The sequence below is a fragment of the Tyto alba genome, unplaced genomic scaffold (assembly GCF_018691265.1).
Source record: "Tyto alba isolate M040663 unplaced genomic scaffold, T.alba_DEE_v4.0 Super-Scaffold_20000042, whole genome shotgun sequence".
NCBI classification, from domain to species: domain Eukaryota; kingdom Metazoa; phylum Chordata; class Aves; order Strigiformes; family Tytonidae; genus Tyto; species Tyto alba.
Window position 1 is genome coordinate 11,957,027 of NW_024881293.1, and position 14,873 is coordinate 11,971,899.

Here is a 14,873-nt window from a genome sequence, read left to right on the forward strand (position 1 = left end):
CACCTCTGATACCAAATTAGTAAAACTCTAAACCATGTTTTTCATTTTAACATAAAGAAAGGTTGCTGTAAACCGCTCTAAATGTGCTTGCTTTATCCCCTTCCTCATGGAGTGATTTTTAAATCACAGCCGGTGAAGCGCCGGACAAACTGAAATGTGCAAAGATAATGCAAAATCTGGTACTTAAGAATTTCTGAAATTCCTATTTTTCCGTAGAGGGGTTTTGGTCCCTCCTGACACACAATATTTAAACATCGATGGTGGCTGCTGACTGGCCAGACCAGCATTCGCTCTTTCTTAGTCCAAGCCCCCACCCCAATCCTCTCAAAATCTGTCTTTTTTTTTTTTTTTCTTTTTTTTTTGTTTGTTTTGTTTTTTCTCCTCTTTTCTGCTGCGGCCTTAAGCCCAACTCAGCTCCTGCTCTGCCCCATGCAGGAGAACATTTGCTGAGCAGGGATAGTTTGTTCGGGCCGTGACCTCCCTTTGTCAGCAAGCCGGGAGCTAAAGGCTGAGCTGCCGCTTCCAGCCCAGACCCCGGATTTTTGCTTTTATCGCCCATTTATGGCAGCGTGGCTCCGCGGCCAAAGTTCCGGCCGGGCTTTATGAGCGTCAGGGCTGCCCTACCATCCCCCTTTCGGCTGCCGAAGCCTTGCTGCGGGAGGGAGCGGTGCTCCTGCCCCGAGTAAGCTGCTTCGGTTCGGGGGGAGCAGCGCTGGGAAAAGGGGGGACGGAGGGACCCGCCGGCGGCAGCCAGGAAAGGGTTAAGGGGCGGCGCATGCGCACGGCCGGCCCCGGCTCCCATTCACAAAAGAGCGCGGAGGAGGGCGGTGATTGGCTGTTCCGCCGCGGGAGGGGCGGGGCCGGCGGCGCGGGGGCCACGCGGCGGCGGGGCGCGGCGGCAGAACGGGCGGCGAGCGGCGGGTGAGCGCGGGAGGCGGGAGAGGGGGGCACCGGCACCGGGGTTGGGCACCACCAGGAGCGGGGGGGTACCAGCACCGAGAGCGGGGGTGTGCAGCACCGGGAGAGGGGGGGCACCGGGACCGAGCGTGGGCAGCACCGGGAGCGGGGGGGCACCGGCACCGAGAGCGGGGGTGTGCAGCACCGGGAAGGGGGGGGGCACCGGCACCAAGAGCGGGGGTGTGCAGCACCGGGAGCGGGGGGTGCGGGAGCTGGGGGGCACCGGGGGCGGGGTGCACCGGGGGAAGGCGGCACCGGGAGAGGGTGTCGCGGGGAGCGCGGGGGCACCGGGAGCGGGCAACGCCTGCGTCGGGCAGCACCAGAACTGCACATCGGGACCCCCCCCCCCCCTTTCACTCCCCCGATTCTACGCGGGGCCCGGCGGAGCCGTTCTCTGCACCGGCGTTTGGCCCGCGACCGCCCGGTGCCCCGTTCCGGTTTGCACTGGGCGAGCCCCACCGCCGCGGGACACCCCCCCCCCCCCGCCCCCCCGCGCTCCCGGTGCCACGGGGCTCGTCCCTGCTGACTCCCGTTTGCCCTCGCAGAGCAGGCTCAGCACCATGTCCGTCAGCAGCCACGAGAACCGCAAATCTCGCTCCAGCTCTGGCTCCATGAACATCCACCTCTTTCACAAACCGGGCCATGCCGACAGCCTCCTCACCCACCTCAACCTGCTCCGCAAGCGGCACCTCTTCACCGACGCGGTGCTGCGAGCCGGGAACCAGACCTTCCACTGCCACCGGGCCGTCCTGGCCTCCTGCAGCCGCTACTTCGACGCTATGTTCAGCGGGGGCTTGAAAGAGAGCCGAGACGCCGAAGTCAACTTCCACGACTCCCTCCACCCCGAGGTGCTGGAGCTGCTGTTGGATTACGCCTACTCGGCCCGGGTGCTGATTAATGAGGAGAACGCGGAGTCCTTGCTGGAGGCTGGGGACATGTTGCAGTTTCAGGATATTCGGGATGCTTCGGCCGACTTCCTGGAGAAGAATCTCTACCCTGGGAATTGTTTGAACATGTTGTTGCTGTCCGATGCCCACTGCTGCGAGCGGCTGCTGGAGCTGTCCTGGAGGATGGCGCTGGCCAACTTCACCTCGCTCTGCAAGACCGAAGACTTCCTCCGGCTGCCCAAAGACAAGCTGCTGGAGCTGGTGGAGAGTGAAGAGCTGGAAGTAGAGGATGAGACGTTGGTCTACGAGGCCGTTATAGGTTGGATCCGGTACGATTTGCCCCGACGTCATGAAGTTCTGCCAGAGCTGCTGCGCTCCGTCCGCCTGGCCCTTCTGCCCGAGTCCTACCTGCGGAAGCAAGTGGCCTGTGAGAAGCTGGTGACCAGCCACAAGCTGGGGGAAGAGATTGTGGCCGATGCCGTACGATGCAAAATGAAGATCCTGCAAAATGACGGCCTTGTGACGGGGTGCTGCGCCCGACCCCGCAAGGTCAGCCAGGCCCTGCTGCTGCTCGGTGGCCAGACCTTCATGTGTGACAAGATTTACATGCTGGATCATAAAACCAGCGAGATCATTCCTCGTGCCGACATCCCAAGCCCTCGTAAAGAGTGCAGTGCCTGCGCCATCGGGTGCAAAGTGTACATCACCGGCGGCAAAGGCTCCGAGAACGGCGCTTCCAGAGACGTCTGGGTTTATGACACCCTCCACGACGAGTGGGCGAAAGCTGCTCCCATGCTGGTGGCGCGGTTTGGCCACGGCTCCGCTGAGCTGGACCACTGTCTGTACGTGGTGGGGGGTCACACCGCTGTGAGCGGGGCCTTCCCGGCCTCCCCCTCCGTTTCGCTGAAGCAAGTCGAACACTACGACCCACAGCTGGACAAATGGTCCTTGGTGGCTCCTCTCCGAGAAGGCGTAAGCAACGCCGCCGTGGTGGGAGCCAAGATGAAGCTCTTCGTTTTCGGTGGCACCAGCGCCAACCAGGAGAAGCTGCCCAAGGTGCAGTGCTTCGACCCCTGCCAGAACCGCTGGACGGTGCCCACCAGCTGCCCCCAGCCCTGGCGATACACGGCCGCCGCCGTGGTGGGCAGCCACATCATCGTCATCGGGGGGGACACGGAGTTCTCCGCCAGCTCCGCTTACCGCTTCCACAGTGACACCTACCAGTGGTCCAAATTCGGGGACGTCACCGCCAAGCGCATCAGCTGCCGCGCCGTTACGTCGGGTAACAGACTGTACGTGGTGGGGGGCTACTGCGGGGCTCAGCGCTGCAAAACGCTGGACTGCTACGATCCGTCGTCCGACACCTGGAGCAGCGTCACGACGGTGCCCTATTCCCTCATCCCCACCGCCTTTGTCAGCACCTGGAAGTACCTGTCTGCCTGAGTCACGGTGTGGCGAAGAACCTGGAAGGTAAATAGTTGCAGATCAACCCAGAGCTCCCCTATATAACTTGGCGCTGCACAAGGGTTAAACCCCGAGGGGCAGATGCACGTGGATCTGGATTGGAGTTGTCCTGGAGAACAGCCTTGTGTGAGCACCGGGTCCAGAAGGTGCTTCCAGGCTGGTAGTTTGGGATCTAAAACCCTGCAGGAGAGGGAGGTTGTCTCTTTAGGTGCTGAAACGCTGCGGGGAGAAGATCAGTATAAATAACAAGACACTTAACCTGGCATCCTAGCCCTTCCACTGAGTCTTGGCCTATGCAAAGATTTCGGGGAATGCTCTCTGCGAGGAGGATTGGGTGTCCTCCCTGGTACAGAAAACTCGTGGAGCCGATGGTTATGTTAAGAGGCAGGCTGGCTGCAGGAGCTGGGGGAGACCGCGCGGTGCCATGGGGGACTGGCTGCTGCTTTTAGCACAGCAGCCTGCTTCTGGTGCCACGGTTAATCTGCTTGTGGCACCCAAATGTCTTGTGGGATGTGAGGGATGTGAGCTGGGGCCAGAATAAGATCACAGCTGGGATTTAGTCCTAGAGTGGTTGGTAATTGCATTTGTAAGACAAGTCCTGTCTACATATAAACACAGGGTTTCTCCACTTGTAATTATTCTCTGGTGTCCCTTTCATGCTATTTCTTTCTTGCTACACAGTGATTAACTTTTTAAAAATTCGCAACTGGAGTTAAACCTTTCTGAAGGCTGTTGGCAGAAAAGATGCCAGTGAATCACAGATCCCTGCAGGTTTTTCTTTTCCCCTCGCAATAGATGTACTACCCCAATGGACTTGTTAAATGTAATAAAATATCCTGTGATGCCTATGGGAAAGTCCTGATGTAGGGGGAAAATACACAGCAGTCACTCCACGGTAACAGCGTTCGGGGTTTTGAGGCCTGGGGAGTGTTTCTGGGTTTGCTGCACAATGGTCTCACAATATTTTTTTCTGCACTCCAGGCTTCACACTTGATTTTGCCAGTGTCTCACTTCACTGAGGATCCAGACTGAAGACCCTCCTCCTTCCTAGCAAGTGTGTGATCTGGATGCCAGCCCTTGCGTGGATCTCGTTAGTGTCAGCAGGGCCCAGGGCAGCCCGGCTTTGGCTTTGAACTGCTGCTGTAAATCCCCTTCATTCAGAGCAGGGAGGGGACAAGCGCGGAGGGACCTCCTCGGGCTGGCAGCTTGTGCTGTCCCTTGGGGCGGCAAAAGGTTTCCAAGTTTTCTCCTAACTCTTGTGATCTCAGAGCAGGAACCAGGGGAATATTTTTGACTTCTTATGGAATATTTTGGTTTAAGTGATATTTACTAGAAAGGACAAAGGAAGCTCCTGAGTAGCTGGTCGAGGCTCTGGGCTGTGCTGCTGTCTGCTGTGATTTGGAATGCAGGCGGCACCAGAGGCAGTTGCCTGAAATGCCTAAACACGCGACAGCACTTTGCCCAGGGGCTGGTTCTGTACCTTATTTTTTTTTTATACAGCAGTTGTGTGTGTTTATTACTCAGCCTGGAGCTGCTTCAATAAATCTTAATAAAATCCACCATGTCCCTTGCCTGTCCTATATGCTAAACCTGCAAGTTTTCCCAGCCCACACTTGAACTAATGTTTAGCAAAATAGCGAAGAGCAATCCCTGCTTAAGAGTCCAAACCTTCATCGGCTAGAGAGGGCTCAGATCTTCCTGTCTTTGTAACTCAGGACTTAGGAAAGCTCAGGACCTGTACTGCCTCCCAGCTTCAAAGGACACACCAATCTGTTTAAAACTCCAAGGATGAAGCTATTCTCCGCCCTCACCCTGGTCATCTCTAGCGAGCTGGGTTTCCTCACTGCCAAAAGGAATGGAGGAAAGTGCTGCCATGTCTCTCCCTGAGGGCTGCGCGCCCCGGGCCCTGCTGCAGGTGATGGTGGGGGCAGTGGTTGGGAAGGAAAAGCTCTGGTAAGGGTGGGAGGTAGGAGACAGGAATCTGCACGGTCAGAGGAAACAGGCACTGAAGGTACAACCAACCGTCTCGCCACAGAAGCACGGTTTGGGTGTGATCCATTATTCTGTTCCGGAGTTAAATAAATCAATGTCACAACCCTTCCTAGCTGCTAGTATAGGCAAGAACTGGCAAGACTGGAAGGAAGCAAGCTGCCCTGCTGCTGGTGGCTGAAGCAGATAAATTGACTTAATTTCCATCCTGTTTTCTGATGCCTCTGCCATTTGCAGTCTCCCAGCTGGGCCTTTTTTTATTTACCCTTGCTGTGCTGCCTCCATCAGTGACTGGATCCAAGAGGCTTGTGTACCAGGCTGCAGGGAGAGGAGCCCAGAGCCTGCCCAGCAAAGCTAGCCCGGAGCTCCACAGGCAGCAGTGGGGCAGCTCCTACTTTGGCCATGCCTCGCACATGCGAGTGCAGGCAGGCAAGCGTGCTTGCAGGGCAGGGGAAAGTCACAGCACAGGACACGGCTGGGACTAGAAACCAGCAGGAAGCATCTCCATCCCTGTTCACCTTTATTCTACCTACATCTATTCCTGAGGGTCGGACAAAGTCCGACTTCGCTCAGCAAGTCAGAGGAGCGGAGGTTTCATTCATGGCCATTTCAGCAGCAGCTGTTTTATTTATGCTGCCAAGCAATAAGAGGTTGGCTCCCAGCCACATCCGCCTTTTGCACCAGGGACAAAGTTGCTTCCAGCACTGTGGGTCTCCGTCTGGCTCCTGCTCCTGGCGCTGGGCTGTTATCTGAGCCACACTCACGGCATTTTCAGCTCAGGGAGCGAGCGGCCCTGCTGCCGAAGCTTTTGCAAACGTCTGTGAATTGTTGCCTTATTCCAAACTATACTTACAGCTAACTACCTCTCAGGGAAAACCAGCACTTCAAGCGCACCTGGGCTTGGCTGCTCTGCAGTGGCTCCCCACTTCTGGCAACAAAGACAGCCAGAGCTGCATTTCATTGCCTTCATCCTCCTTCATCTGGCAGAAAGCCCCGCGCTGTCCCTCCAACTCCACCTCCTCCTGGCAGGAACCAGCTCCCGGCACAGTGGGGAGCACCCTTGGGGAAAGCTAGACACCTTTTACTCTTGCATGCTTGACTTTGTCCCAACAGACCTGTTTTCCCAGTTTGACATTTCCATGCATTGATCCACTCACTGCTTCAGTGCAGGGGCCAGAAGATTTTGGCCAACTGGGCTGCAGGTGAATTTGGTTTAAGGGTTAATTTGGTTACTGGGACAGAAATCCTCCTGAATTAATAGAACGAATTTAGTACCTCAACATAGCTCAAACCTAGGCCTCTCTTCCTACCCCAGAACCCCACTTCGTGGCTGCTCTGCTCCAGCTAGACCCCAGCCCACGATCACATCTATAAGAGGCAACACATATGGGCATCGCTAGGCTCAAAGCCAAAACAATCTGAGTGTGACATCGCTCGCCCATGCGATGTTCCTCTTCTCACACAAAGCCTGAAAGTCTCCTCAACGCCAGCCAGAGAAATACAGCATTAGACTGACCCACCTCCCTCCTGGCCACAAGATACACAGCCCACGATGGTTTTCAGTGAACTATACTGGTTCTTGTGTTCGTAGGTGCTGCTGGTATACCAAGGCAGCCCATAGCCTTTTCCCCTTCTCCGCCATGGATGGCCAGTGCTGTTAGTCACAAAAAAAACAGAACAGCATTAACTGAGAAATTCCCTTTTCTGGCTAAGATTGGATATGGATCCTTGAAATGTTCTGCAGTGCACCCAGCACACATCTAGCAAGGAACTGGCATACACGCTGCTGTCACAATGACAATTCACGGCAGCCCAGGAAAAACAAAACACTAACTAACTAACTACACCCTACAGTGTGGTTTTTGTCCGTGACTTCAAATGTTCTAGAAGGGAAGAAAGGACATTACACATGTCCCCTGTCTGAAATCCCCTGACTGATCTGCATATCACACACAGTCACCCGGGATGGGTCCAGGTCCAGCGACACGCTGCGCCCCACACCATGAAAAGGCACCGACTGCTGCTCTGCCGTGGGACAGGCACATCTACGTTGCCCTGCTCAGCGAGGATTTTTCATGCTCCTGTGTACCAGAGTCCCGTAACAAAGCGATCCCTGCCCTGTTTGAGCCTCCTGTGCATAAGACACTGTCCCAGAGCCAGGAACCGTGCGTCGCACGCTCCAGCACTGCCAGCTCCGAGAGGGTTTGGCTTTTATCCTCTGCCAGATCCCACGGGCCCAGAAGCTGCAAACAATGCAGGCACCACACAAGGACAGGCCCCACGTCCCTTGTCTGCGGAGCCCTGGGCTGGCCCCATTGCTGGGATGAGAAATTAAACCGGATTTGAGTCACAGGGGTGAGGAAAGGGAAAGGCAGAAAACAGCACATTCCCACTGTCAGAGCACACTGCAGAGCCAATATCCTTTGTGCGTGTTTGTCCTCAAGCATCTGGCTTGGGGATGAATCTCAGATGCACGTATGGGAACCATCAGCCGTGTCTCACCCACATGAAAGAGGAAGATTTAGCATAAAGCTGGTCATTGCCTATGGCCTCCGAATGATTCATCCACATAGAAAGAATGTGGTTTGGGTTTCGGGTTAATTAGCTACAGATTTTAAAGGGAGACAAGGCAGGGCGGAGCTGCTGGAATACTGGTATGAGCAAGTTAACAGCTCTGAAGGCACCGCTGCCACCGTCCTGAAATCACACCCTCTCCTGAAATCACACCCTCGTGAAAAACCAAGACTGTGCCTCACAGACCAGCGACAGCATTATCAATGATACTGTCAGTCAGGGGGTTTGCAAGCACCAAAGGAACCTCTGACCTGCTGTTGCGGCAAGAACCAAAGCCTAACACAGGAACACCCACGCTCCTTTGAACACTGATGGCTGCACCAGCACTAAACTTCCAACAGATGCAAATTCTGCCCAAGATTTAAACTTGCCCCTGCTGAGCTCCGGGCTGCTGCTGCTGGGCAGTTCCCAGTGGGAACCTGTGCTGCAGGGATCCCTCTTGGCTACATTAACCCTGGAGCTCCCTGATCCTTCTGTCTTTTTAGAAACAATTCCTACTGGTCTGACAAAGGATGATGGCTGCAAAAGAGTACAGTGCAATTAGAAAATAAAAATTAAACCCACTGCTCTGGAAGCAGCTCTTTGTAACTTTGGTCCTAGACTGTCCCTCTCAGCTGTCCCCCATAAAATCACTTTAATTCCATTTCTTGCTGCTGGAAAATATGTATAAATGGAGATGAAGTTACTTGCCTTGTGACAGACGGTGCAGTCTGAAAGCGCACAGAGGCAGTGACCTCCAGCGGCCGCTGCAGCTCAGCTCCCTGGAAGCTGAGCAGAAGCAGATGTAAGAAATATTCTCTCAAAGGAATTGCAAGCAAAAGCTTACACACACACACACACACACTTACTTTAAAACTCCATTCACTAACACATCAGTCCGTTATTTCCCATAAAGATCAAGTTGTATTTTAAACACTGGTGTGTCTGGAAGTTTTTGATTATTTACATAGGTTAGAAAAGTAGAAAAACTTGTGTTTTTCCAACTGAGTTCCAGTTTGTGCCGCAACCCAGATGTCAGCCGCACTTCAGGGACTGAAAAATGCAGACTGTGTTCTACTGACTCCTGTACAAAGGACCTGGGTCCTCCAAAGACGCTTTGACAGACACAAAGACTGAGTGCTGTGCAAAGCGGCCAGTCTGCACCACTGGCACAGTCCCATCCAAAACTGGCGGAGGGTTTTCCTCAATGCTGGCTACAGCGGAGGATTCTGGTGGTAAAAACCAAACCTCTTCCTTTGTGAGTACTGATCCAAGCCCCAGTTTTCTCACTCTCTCCCCAGTTTTGCATCTGTTCTAATCTCTAGAAATTATTCGAGGCTACAGTTTTTGGGCTTGCTTGCCAGGATGCCACAAGTGGGGATTTTACCAGGAAACACAACTTGCTGACTCTGGAGCTGGGAAGCACTGCACCAGCCAGAGGCTATGGGATGGTGCTGGGAGCGCGGGCTGCCAAATTGGCACAAGCACTAGGGAGAAAGTTTCTATTTTTGTTATACTTGTTCCAAATGGGAACCGATACTGTCTGGGACAGAGCCAGGCATGTCTCAGACTGGCACCACACAAAGTACCTACAGGCTAATATAAGCAACTTTGTTAAGTTCACTCTCTCACTAGCATAATGAGTTCAGACATTTTGAGACCAGCTGATTTTTTCCTAGCGTGCTCACCTCACTGGCAAGGTCTGCAGCTACTGGTATCCTCCACTTAACACCTCCTGTGCTCTGTCCTCTCCTGGGGAAAACCGGCAGACTTTTGTTCATATGGCACCTTATTTCTGTCCAGGGTAGAAAATGAGAAGCATGTGGGAAGCGGCTGCTGCTTTGATCTTCAGTTCAAACAGAAAATAATAAATAAAGGGAGTCAGTTTTTAATTTTTTTTTTTTTTTTTTTTTTTTTTATTGCTAGAAGTTGGTTTCAGTCCTATTGCAGCTCTGAAATCCTTCAGTGGAGAAACATTGCAATCATTGTAAAAATCATTTGGTGTGCTAAGATCAAGTTTACAATTAATCAAGAGTGCACAATTCAACAGAATATTAACATTTAACCATCAACTTTACAAATAAAATAAAGACTACAAAGATGTTGCTACTGCAGTATCAACAGTAAAGGAATTATTTACAATGTTTACACCCTAACAAAAACCAAAACCAAACGCTTCCCCAACAAAATGGTCAATTTAACCATGGACCATGATTATTTATTAAATCTTTACAGTGCAAGGTGGGCCTAGAAACCAGACCTAAGACTAAAGAGCATCAAGAGAGTTCACAGCTCTGAGTGAGATGCACGCAGTTATGCCAACAGGATCTACTTGCATGAGAGATTTCCTTCCAGGTACAAGCAGAAATGGAATTTGAAATAAACTTATCTAAAGTGCTCCAATTCTTTCAGTACAAAAATATAAAAAACTGATTTATAAACATGGCACAAATGGTATGAACCAGAGCTCACACAAATGGTATTCGATGAATAACACGCTGATGGTAGATGATAAAGAACTGCCAGTGGTTACAAAGATGTTGGGTCTGGCCTCGAAAGAGAGAGCAGGGGAAAAGGCCTTTCTTTTACCAATTCAGCAAGAAAGTCAGGCAAAGATAGCACATGTGTAACCTGGCGCCAAGATTTTTTTCTTCTTGTAAATGCGAGAACTGCTGGGGAAGACAACAAAACGCTCCAAATTCCCTTGCACAGGGGCACAACACACAGGGACTCCACTGAGCAGCACCGTGGAACTTTAGCTCCTATTCTGCAAGGTTGAAAGTACAAGTGAAACGAAAAACGTACTTTTAACCCTCTCCTAGTTTAAGTTTCAACTTCCATTGTAAATGCAAATGACAAACACCAAGTTCCATATATGCAGGATCATCTGACTATTAGTCAGAAAGACAAAAACTGTCCGCAAATTATTCAGAAGTACTCCTACCTTTGCAGGAATGTTACTACCTTGATGAGCAAGCATCTCTAGAAATACCGATTCTTCTGCCTCACATTGGGAAATGATTAGCGATCTCAATTTGTGGGACATGCCACAACTACAATTCACAGATAGCACAGTTAAAAACCAGGAAAGCATTTACAATACACACAGGGCAGATGTGCTCAGTACTAGTGAACACAGAGGGATCCTCAGTCTGAAATACAAAATGACCATATTCCAGATGGGCAGGGAAAGAGGAAGCATCCTTTACACCAGAGAGAAAATTGAAAATCAGAACCATAGAAACAGCCTCTACATCGCAACATCACAATATTAAAGGACAAACGTGACAATCATTTTAAGGCCATGACACGAAGCAAAGCAAAGAAGGCAGTTCAAAGCTCGTGCTGTAATTTCCTCCACACCCCAGCTCAGAAAGAAGCCAAAAGGCACCTGGGAGGCACAGAATTTTGAATGGTCTAATCCTCAGATATCACTTAAAAGGAAACTTTTATCTGAAGTAATCAAAAAACCAAATGGAAAGCATATTACTCAGAATCAATAGCAGGTTACTTAGCTCAGGACACAGCAGTATTTTTCAATCTAATTTGCCTATAAGAGTTATTTTTCTAGGAGTAAGACTTGAGTAAAGAGTCCAAAACTAGTTCACTCAACTGGAGTGATTTGATAACAATTTCACAGATTCAGTTTTGCAGAAGTGAAGAGATGACCCATTATCTATTTAAAAAAAAAAAAAAAAAAAAAAAAAAAAAATCTTTCACTTGCTTCCCTCAGCCTCCTACAAATAATTTTACCATACTCTGGTATGGTAAACTCTGCACCAGCAAGGAGATATCACAGCATTTGCTGATTCTAAAGCCTTCCCCAAGCTAGGCACAGTACTGAACAGGAAGCCACATGAATACCAACTATGGCACTTAAATGGTTTTGACCCAAGTGAAAGGAGTTGCCGTCTCTATTCAGGGTGAAAACAGTTTTCATAAAGCTAGATGCAGCTAGACATGTGTATTGGGGACAGATAATGATTTTTAAGGTAATTTCTCAGTTACAGATTGAAGACCTGTATTCCACAGAGCTTTTGAGGTGCTGAACCAACAGCCCAGCCTGTAGCGGTCCTGGGTCCATTTGCTAACAGCCAGAAATTATACGAAGTACTGCTGACAAGTATGAAAACAGTAGTATTTAAGCTAAAACATTAAAAGAAATGAGACCTCACTGCAGCCTATTTTCTAGATGTCACTGTTCCATATCCGAGTTCATTCATTGCACAGAAGAAGAAAGTAGCCAAATAAACACCTTCAGTTCATAGAACACTCTGTCCCATACTTTAGGACTGGCACAAAATTAAACCAAATAAATGTTTCCAAAAATTGTTTTCAAATACCCAAACAGAGCCATCCCTCTTTGGTTGAGGTGGTTTATTCCACTGATGCAACTTCACTTCAGGCTAAAACTCCTAAAAACCTGGTACTTTAAGGCAATGGGGGCATAGAGTGTTCGCTAGGAGTGGCCCAAACCACAGCACGAAGGAGAGAACATACTGTGCATTTTTGCTGCTTCACTGTATGCTTACAGGCGAAATTACACGGATATCGGAGATGACTGGAGTCTCCACATCAGCTGATTGAAAAATCAGTCCTAAAGAGCTGCTGGATCTCACATGCTGGCTTGATCGGAAGATACATTAATTTTAAGAAGATTTCCTCTCTATTCCTATCTAGCCTTTAGGAACGCAAAAAATGAATATAATGTAGAACTATGTTCCAACCATCATCAACATCGGATCACAACGATACAAAAATCACTGTGTTCCCCATCCTGTTTTCTGCCAATCTAGCCACTGATAATCTGCATAAATTCTGCAACACAGATGTTTTACCAAGAAGTCCTTTGGTATTACAGTGAAGTGTGTCCAATTTCATAGCAATAATTTGTTGGCGGTGGGGGAGTATCACCAGTCTGGTAACAAGCCAGATGGTTTGGCATTTCCTCTCACTGAACTCAGGGCCATTGCTTCAGGTTAATGCCAGTTTTGCTTCTCAAAGATGACGACCTTTAAATTCAAGAAGTGTTGCAGCAAGGAGTGCTTGCTCCCTAGGCCCAATTCAGTATTTTGTAGCTTATCTGTCTCCCCTCACTCTGACCAGTAAATTTGGATTTTTCAGTTTCTTGTCTGAAGACAATAACCCAAATTATCACCACTTGAAAACAAACTGTATTTTCTCCTGAAAATGTATAATGTTTCCTGCACTGTAACTACTGAAATTAGAAACTTTCAAGCAAAGTGAAGTTACTGCCTTAACATAGGCATATCATCACATAGGGCCTAACCACTGAGACAGCATGATTTGAGGAGATTGACAAATTGCCATGCGACTGGATGGAGAACTGACCATGCATTCCATCCACTGGTGTTAAAAATCACTTTAAGCCAGAGTTGAAGCTATGAAAACAACTACTATCAATCGTGTTCTGAAAGGTATTAACCCAAGTTTTTAAGCTCCGAGATACTGATTTCTTTAATTCTGTAATAATACCCTCTAAACAATCTCTCCACTGCACAATATATGTGACTGGTCACATTCAACATATACTGGAACACACATCCTTAGGTGATGCGTGTAATAAAGAACCGAGATACAGAGTGAAGTAATATAATACAACAAAATGACTGTGCAAATTACTACAAAGGGAAATAATGCCTTTTGAGCAGAACACTTAATGTCATCACCATTCCACGATTAAGAACTGACCCATTTAACAAGAGGTATCAAAGCTGGTTTAGCTGTAAGCAGCTAACCAACACAGGTTTAGCTAAGAATATATTTTTTTTTAATTTTAAAACCAAACAGTTCTTATTCCCTTCATTCCTAACACAGTGCTGCAGACAAGTCTCTGCAGTAACAGCAGCTTTGATATCTTCTGGTACTTGGAGTAAAGTCCCAACAAGTTAACAGACAAACAGAAGATGCAGAAAACTCAGGGTTAAACAAGACAATAAATTACTGCATTCCAGCGCTTCTTATACATATCTTCAGCAAAGAACAAAATCCAAGTCCCTAAGTTCATTCTGACCCAACTCATGAGTTTTGCTTGGGAACCTGCACTGCTCTCACTAGCATGGAGAGCTGCCCAATGTGTCCAAGGAGACAGGTATCCCAGTGCAGCTGATGGCCAAGGAAATGTGCATTTAGTCCAACTCTTCATTACCGTCGTGCATTCTCCCATGTCCAACCCTTCCCATCCACAAGCAGGTGGAGCTCCTGACCCTTGAAGACTCTGTTAAGAAGCTTACCTTCTTTCTTCTGCTGTACCTGGCCACTGAGCGTGTGCTCCACTGAATTCACCGTTCTGGCTCCTCTGAGCAGGTACCACAATGTCTGTCCTGCCTGGCTGTAAGGAGACTGGCTTGCTAGTCAACTAGTTGTTAACACACTGTCAGCATAATCCATTACCGACCATGTACCTGTGAAAAAGGATTTAAAAATTTGCAGCCATTTTGGGGCATACTACTAAAACTTTTTACATAAAAATCTGGGCGGTTCAGCATCAACTATAACAATTTACAAGATGGTGCCCACAAAGAGTGTACATTCTCTGAAAAGAGCACATTACAATAAATGGCAGCATTTGAATATGCTCTGAATTTATATACCCATACCATATATGTCAATACATATCCATGTTTGGAGAATCTAAAAGCAAATTGTTACTACTGTGCCCTCATTCTGAGCTGCTGGCAGAGAAGCCAACAAAGTAGAACAGTAATCCTGGTCTGGTCCTTGCTAGTAGTAATGGGGCAGGGATGAAAAGGCGTCCACGTCAGGTTTCTGTGATGTTGAACACTGGGGCCTGAGTTCTTGAAACAACATGGCAGAAGATTAATCTTTAAATGGAAACAACTAGAAGAAAATGACATCTTCTTTGCTGGTATCATCTTGCACATTCAATGGACTTGGCTGAGAGGTCACCAGCGTCTGAATGGGAGCATTACTGGGCTTGAATAGGGTCACTGAGGCAGATGAAAGTGCTTCCAGCTGAGCATCTGTATGGCCATACAATTC

The 14,873-nt window shown here is 49.3% G+C and overlaps 2 protein-coding genes across 5 annotated transcripts in view; one reads left to right on the top strand and one right to left on the bottom strand.

The window, feature by feature from the left end:
• Positions 1 to 891: 891 nt before the first annotated feature.
• Positions 892 to 4,867, top strand: LOC104357096 (ectoderm-neural cortex protein 1). Its single transcript, XM_042795061.1, has 3 exons — positions 892 to 921; positions 1,503 to 3,314; positions 4,290 to 4,867. Exon 2 carries the CDS (start codon positions 1,518 to 1,520, stop codon positions 3,285 to 3,287), a length of 1,770 nt encoding a protein of 589 aa, XP_042650995.1. The 5' UTR covers positions 892 to 921; positions 1,503 to 1,517; the 3' UTR covers positions 3,288 to 3,314; positions 4,290 to 4,867.
• Positions 4,868 to 9,742: 4,875 nt separating this feature from the next.
• The window catches only part of LOC104357097 (rho guanine nucleotide exchange factor 18), a 51,375-nt gene continuing 46,244 nt past the window's right edge, over positions 9,743 to 14,873 (bottom strand). For all 4 annotated transcript variants that reach the window (XM_042794739.1, XM_032994698.2, XM_032994699.2 and 1 more), the window contains one exon: positions 9,743 to 14,872. In XM_042794739.1, the coding sequence (XP_042650673.1) occupies positions 14,712 to 14,872 (161 nt within the window). In that variant the 3' untranslated portion in view covers positions 9,743 to 14,711. The remainder of the gene's footprint in view (position 14,873) is intronic.

Coding starts and splice junctions, on each gene's coding strand:
- LOC104357096 (XM_042795061.1), top strand. CDS start 1,518: ATGTCCGTCAGCAGCCACGAGAACCGCAAATCTCGCTCCAGCTCTGGC.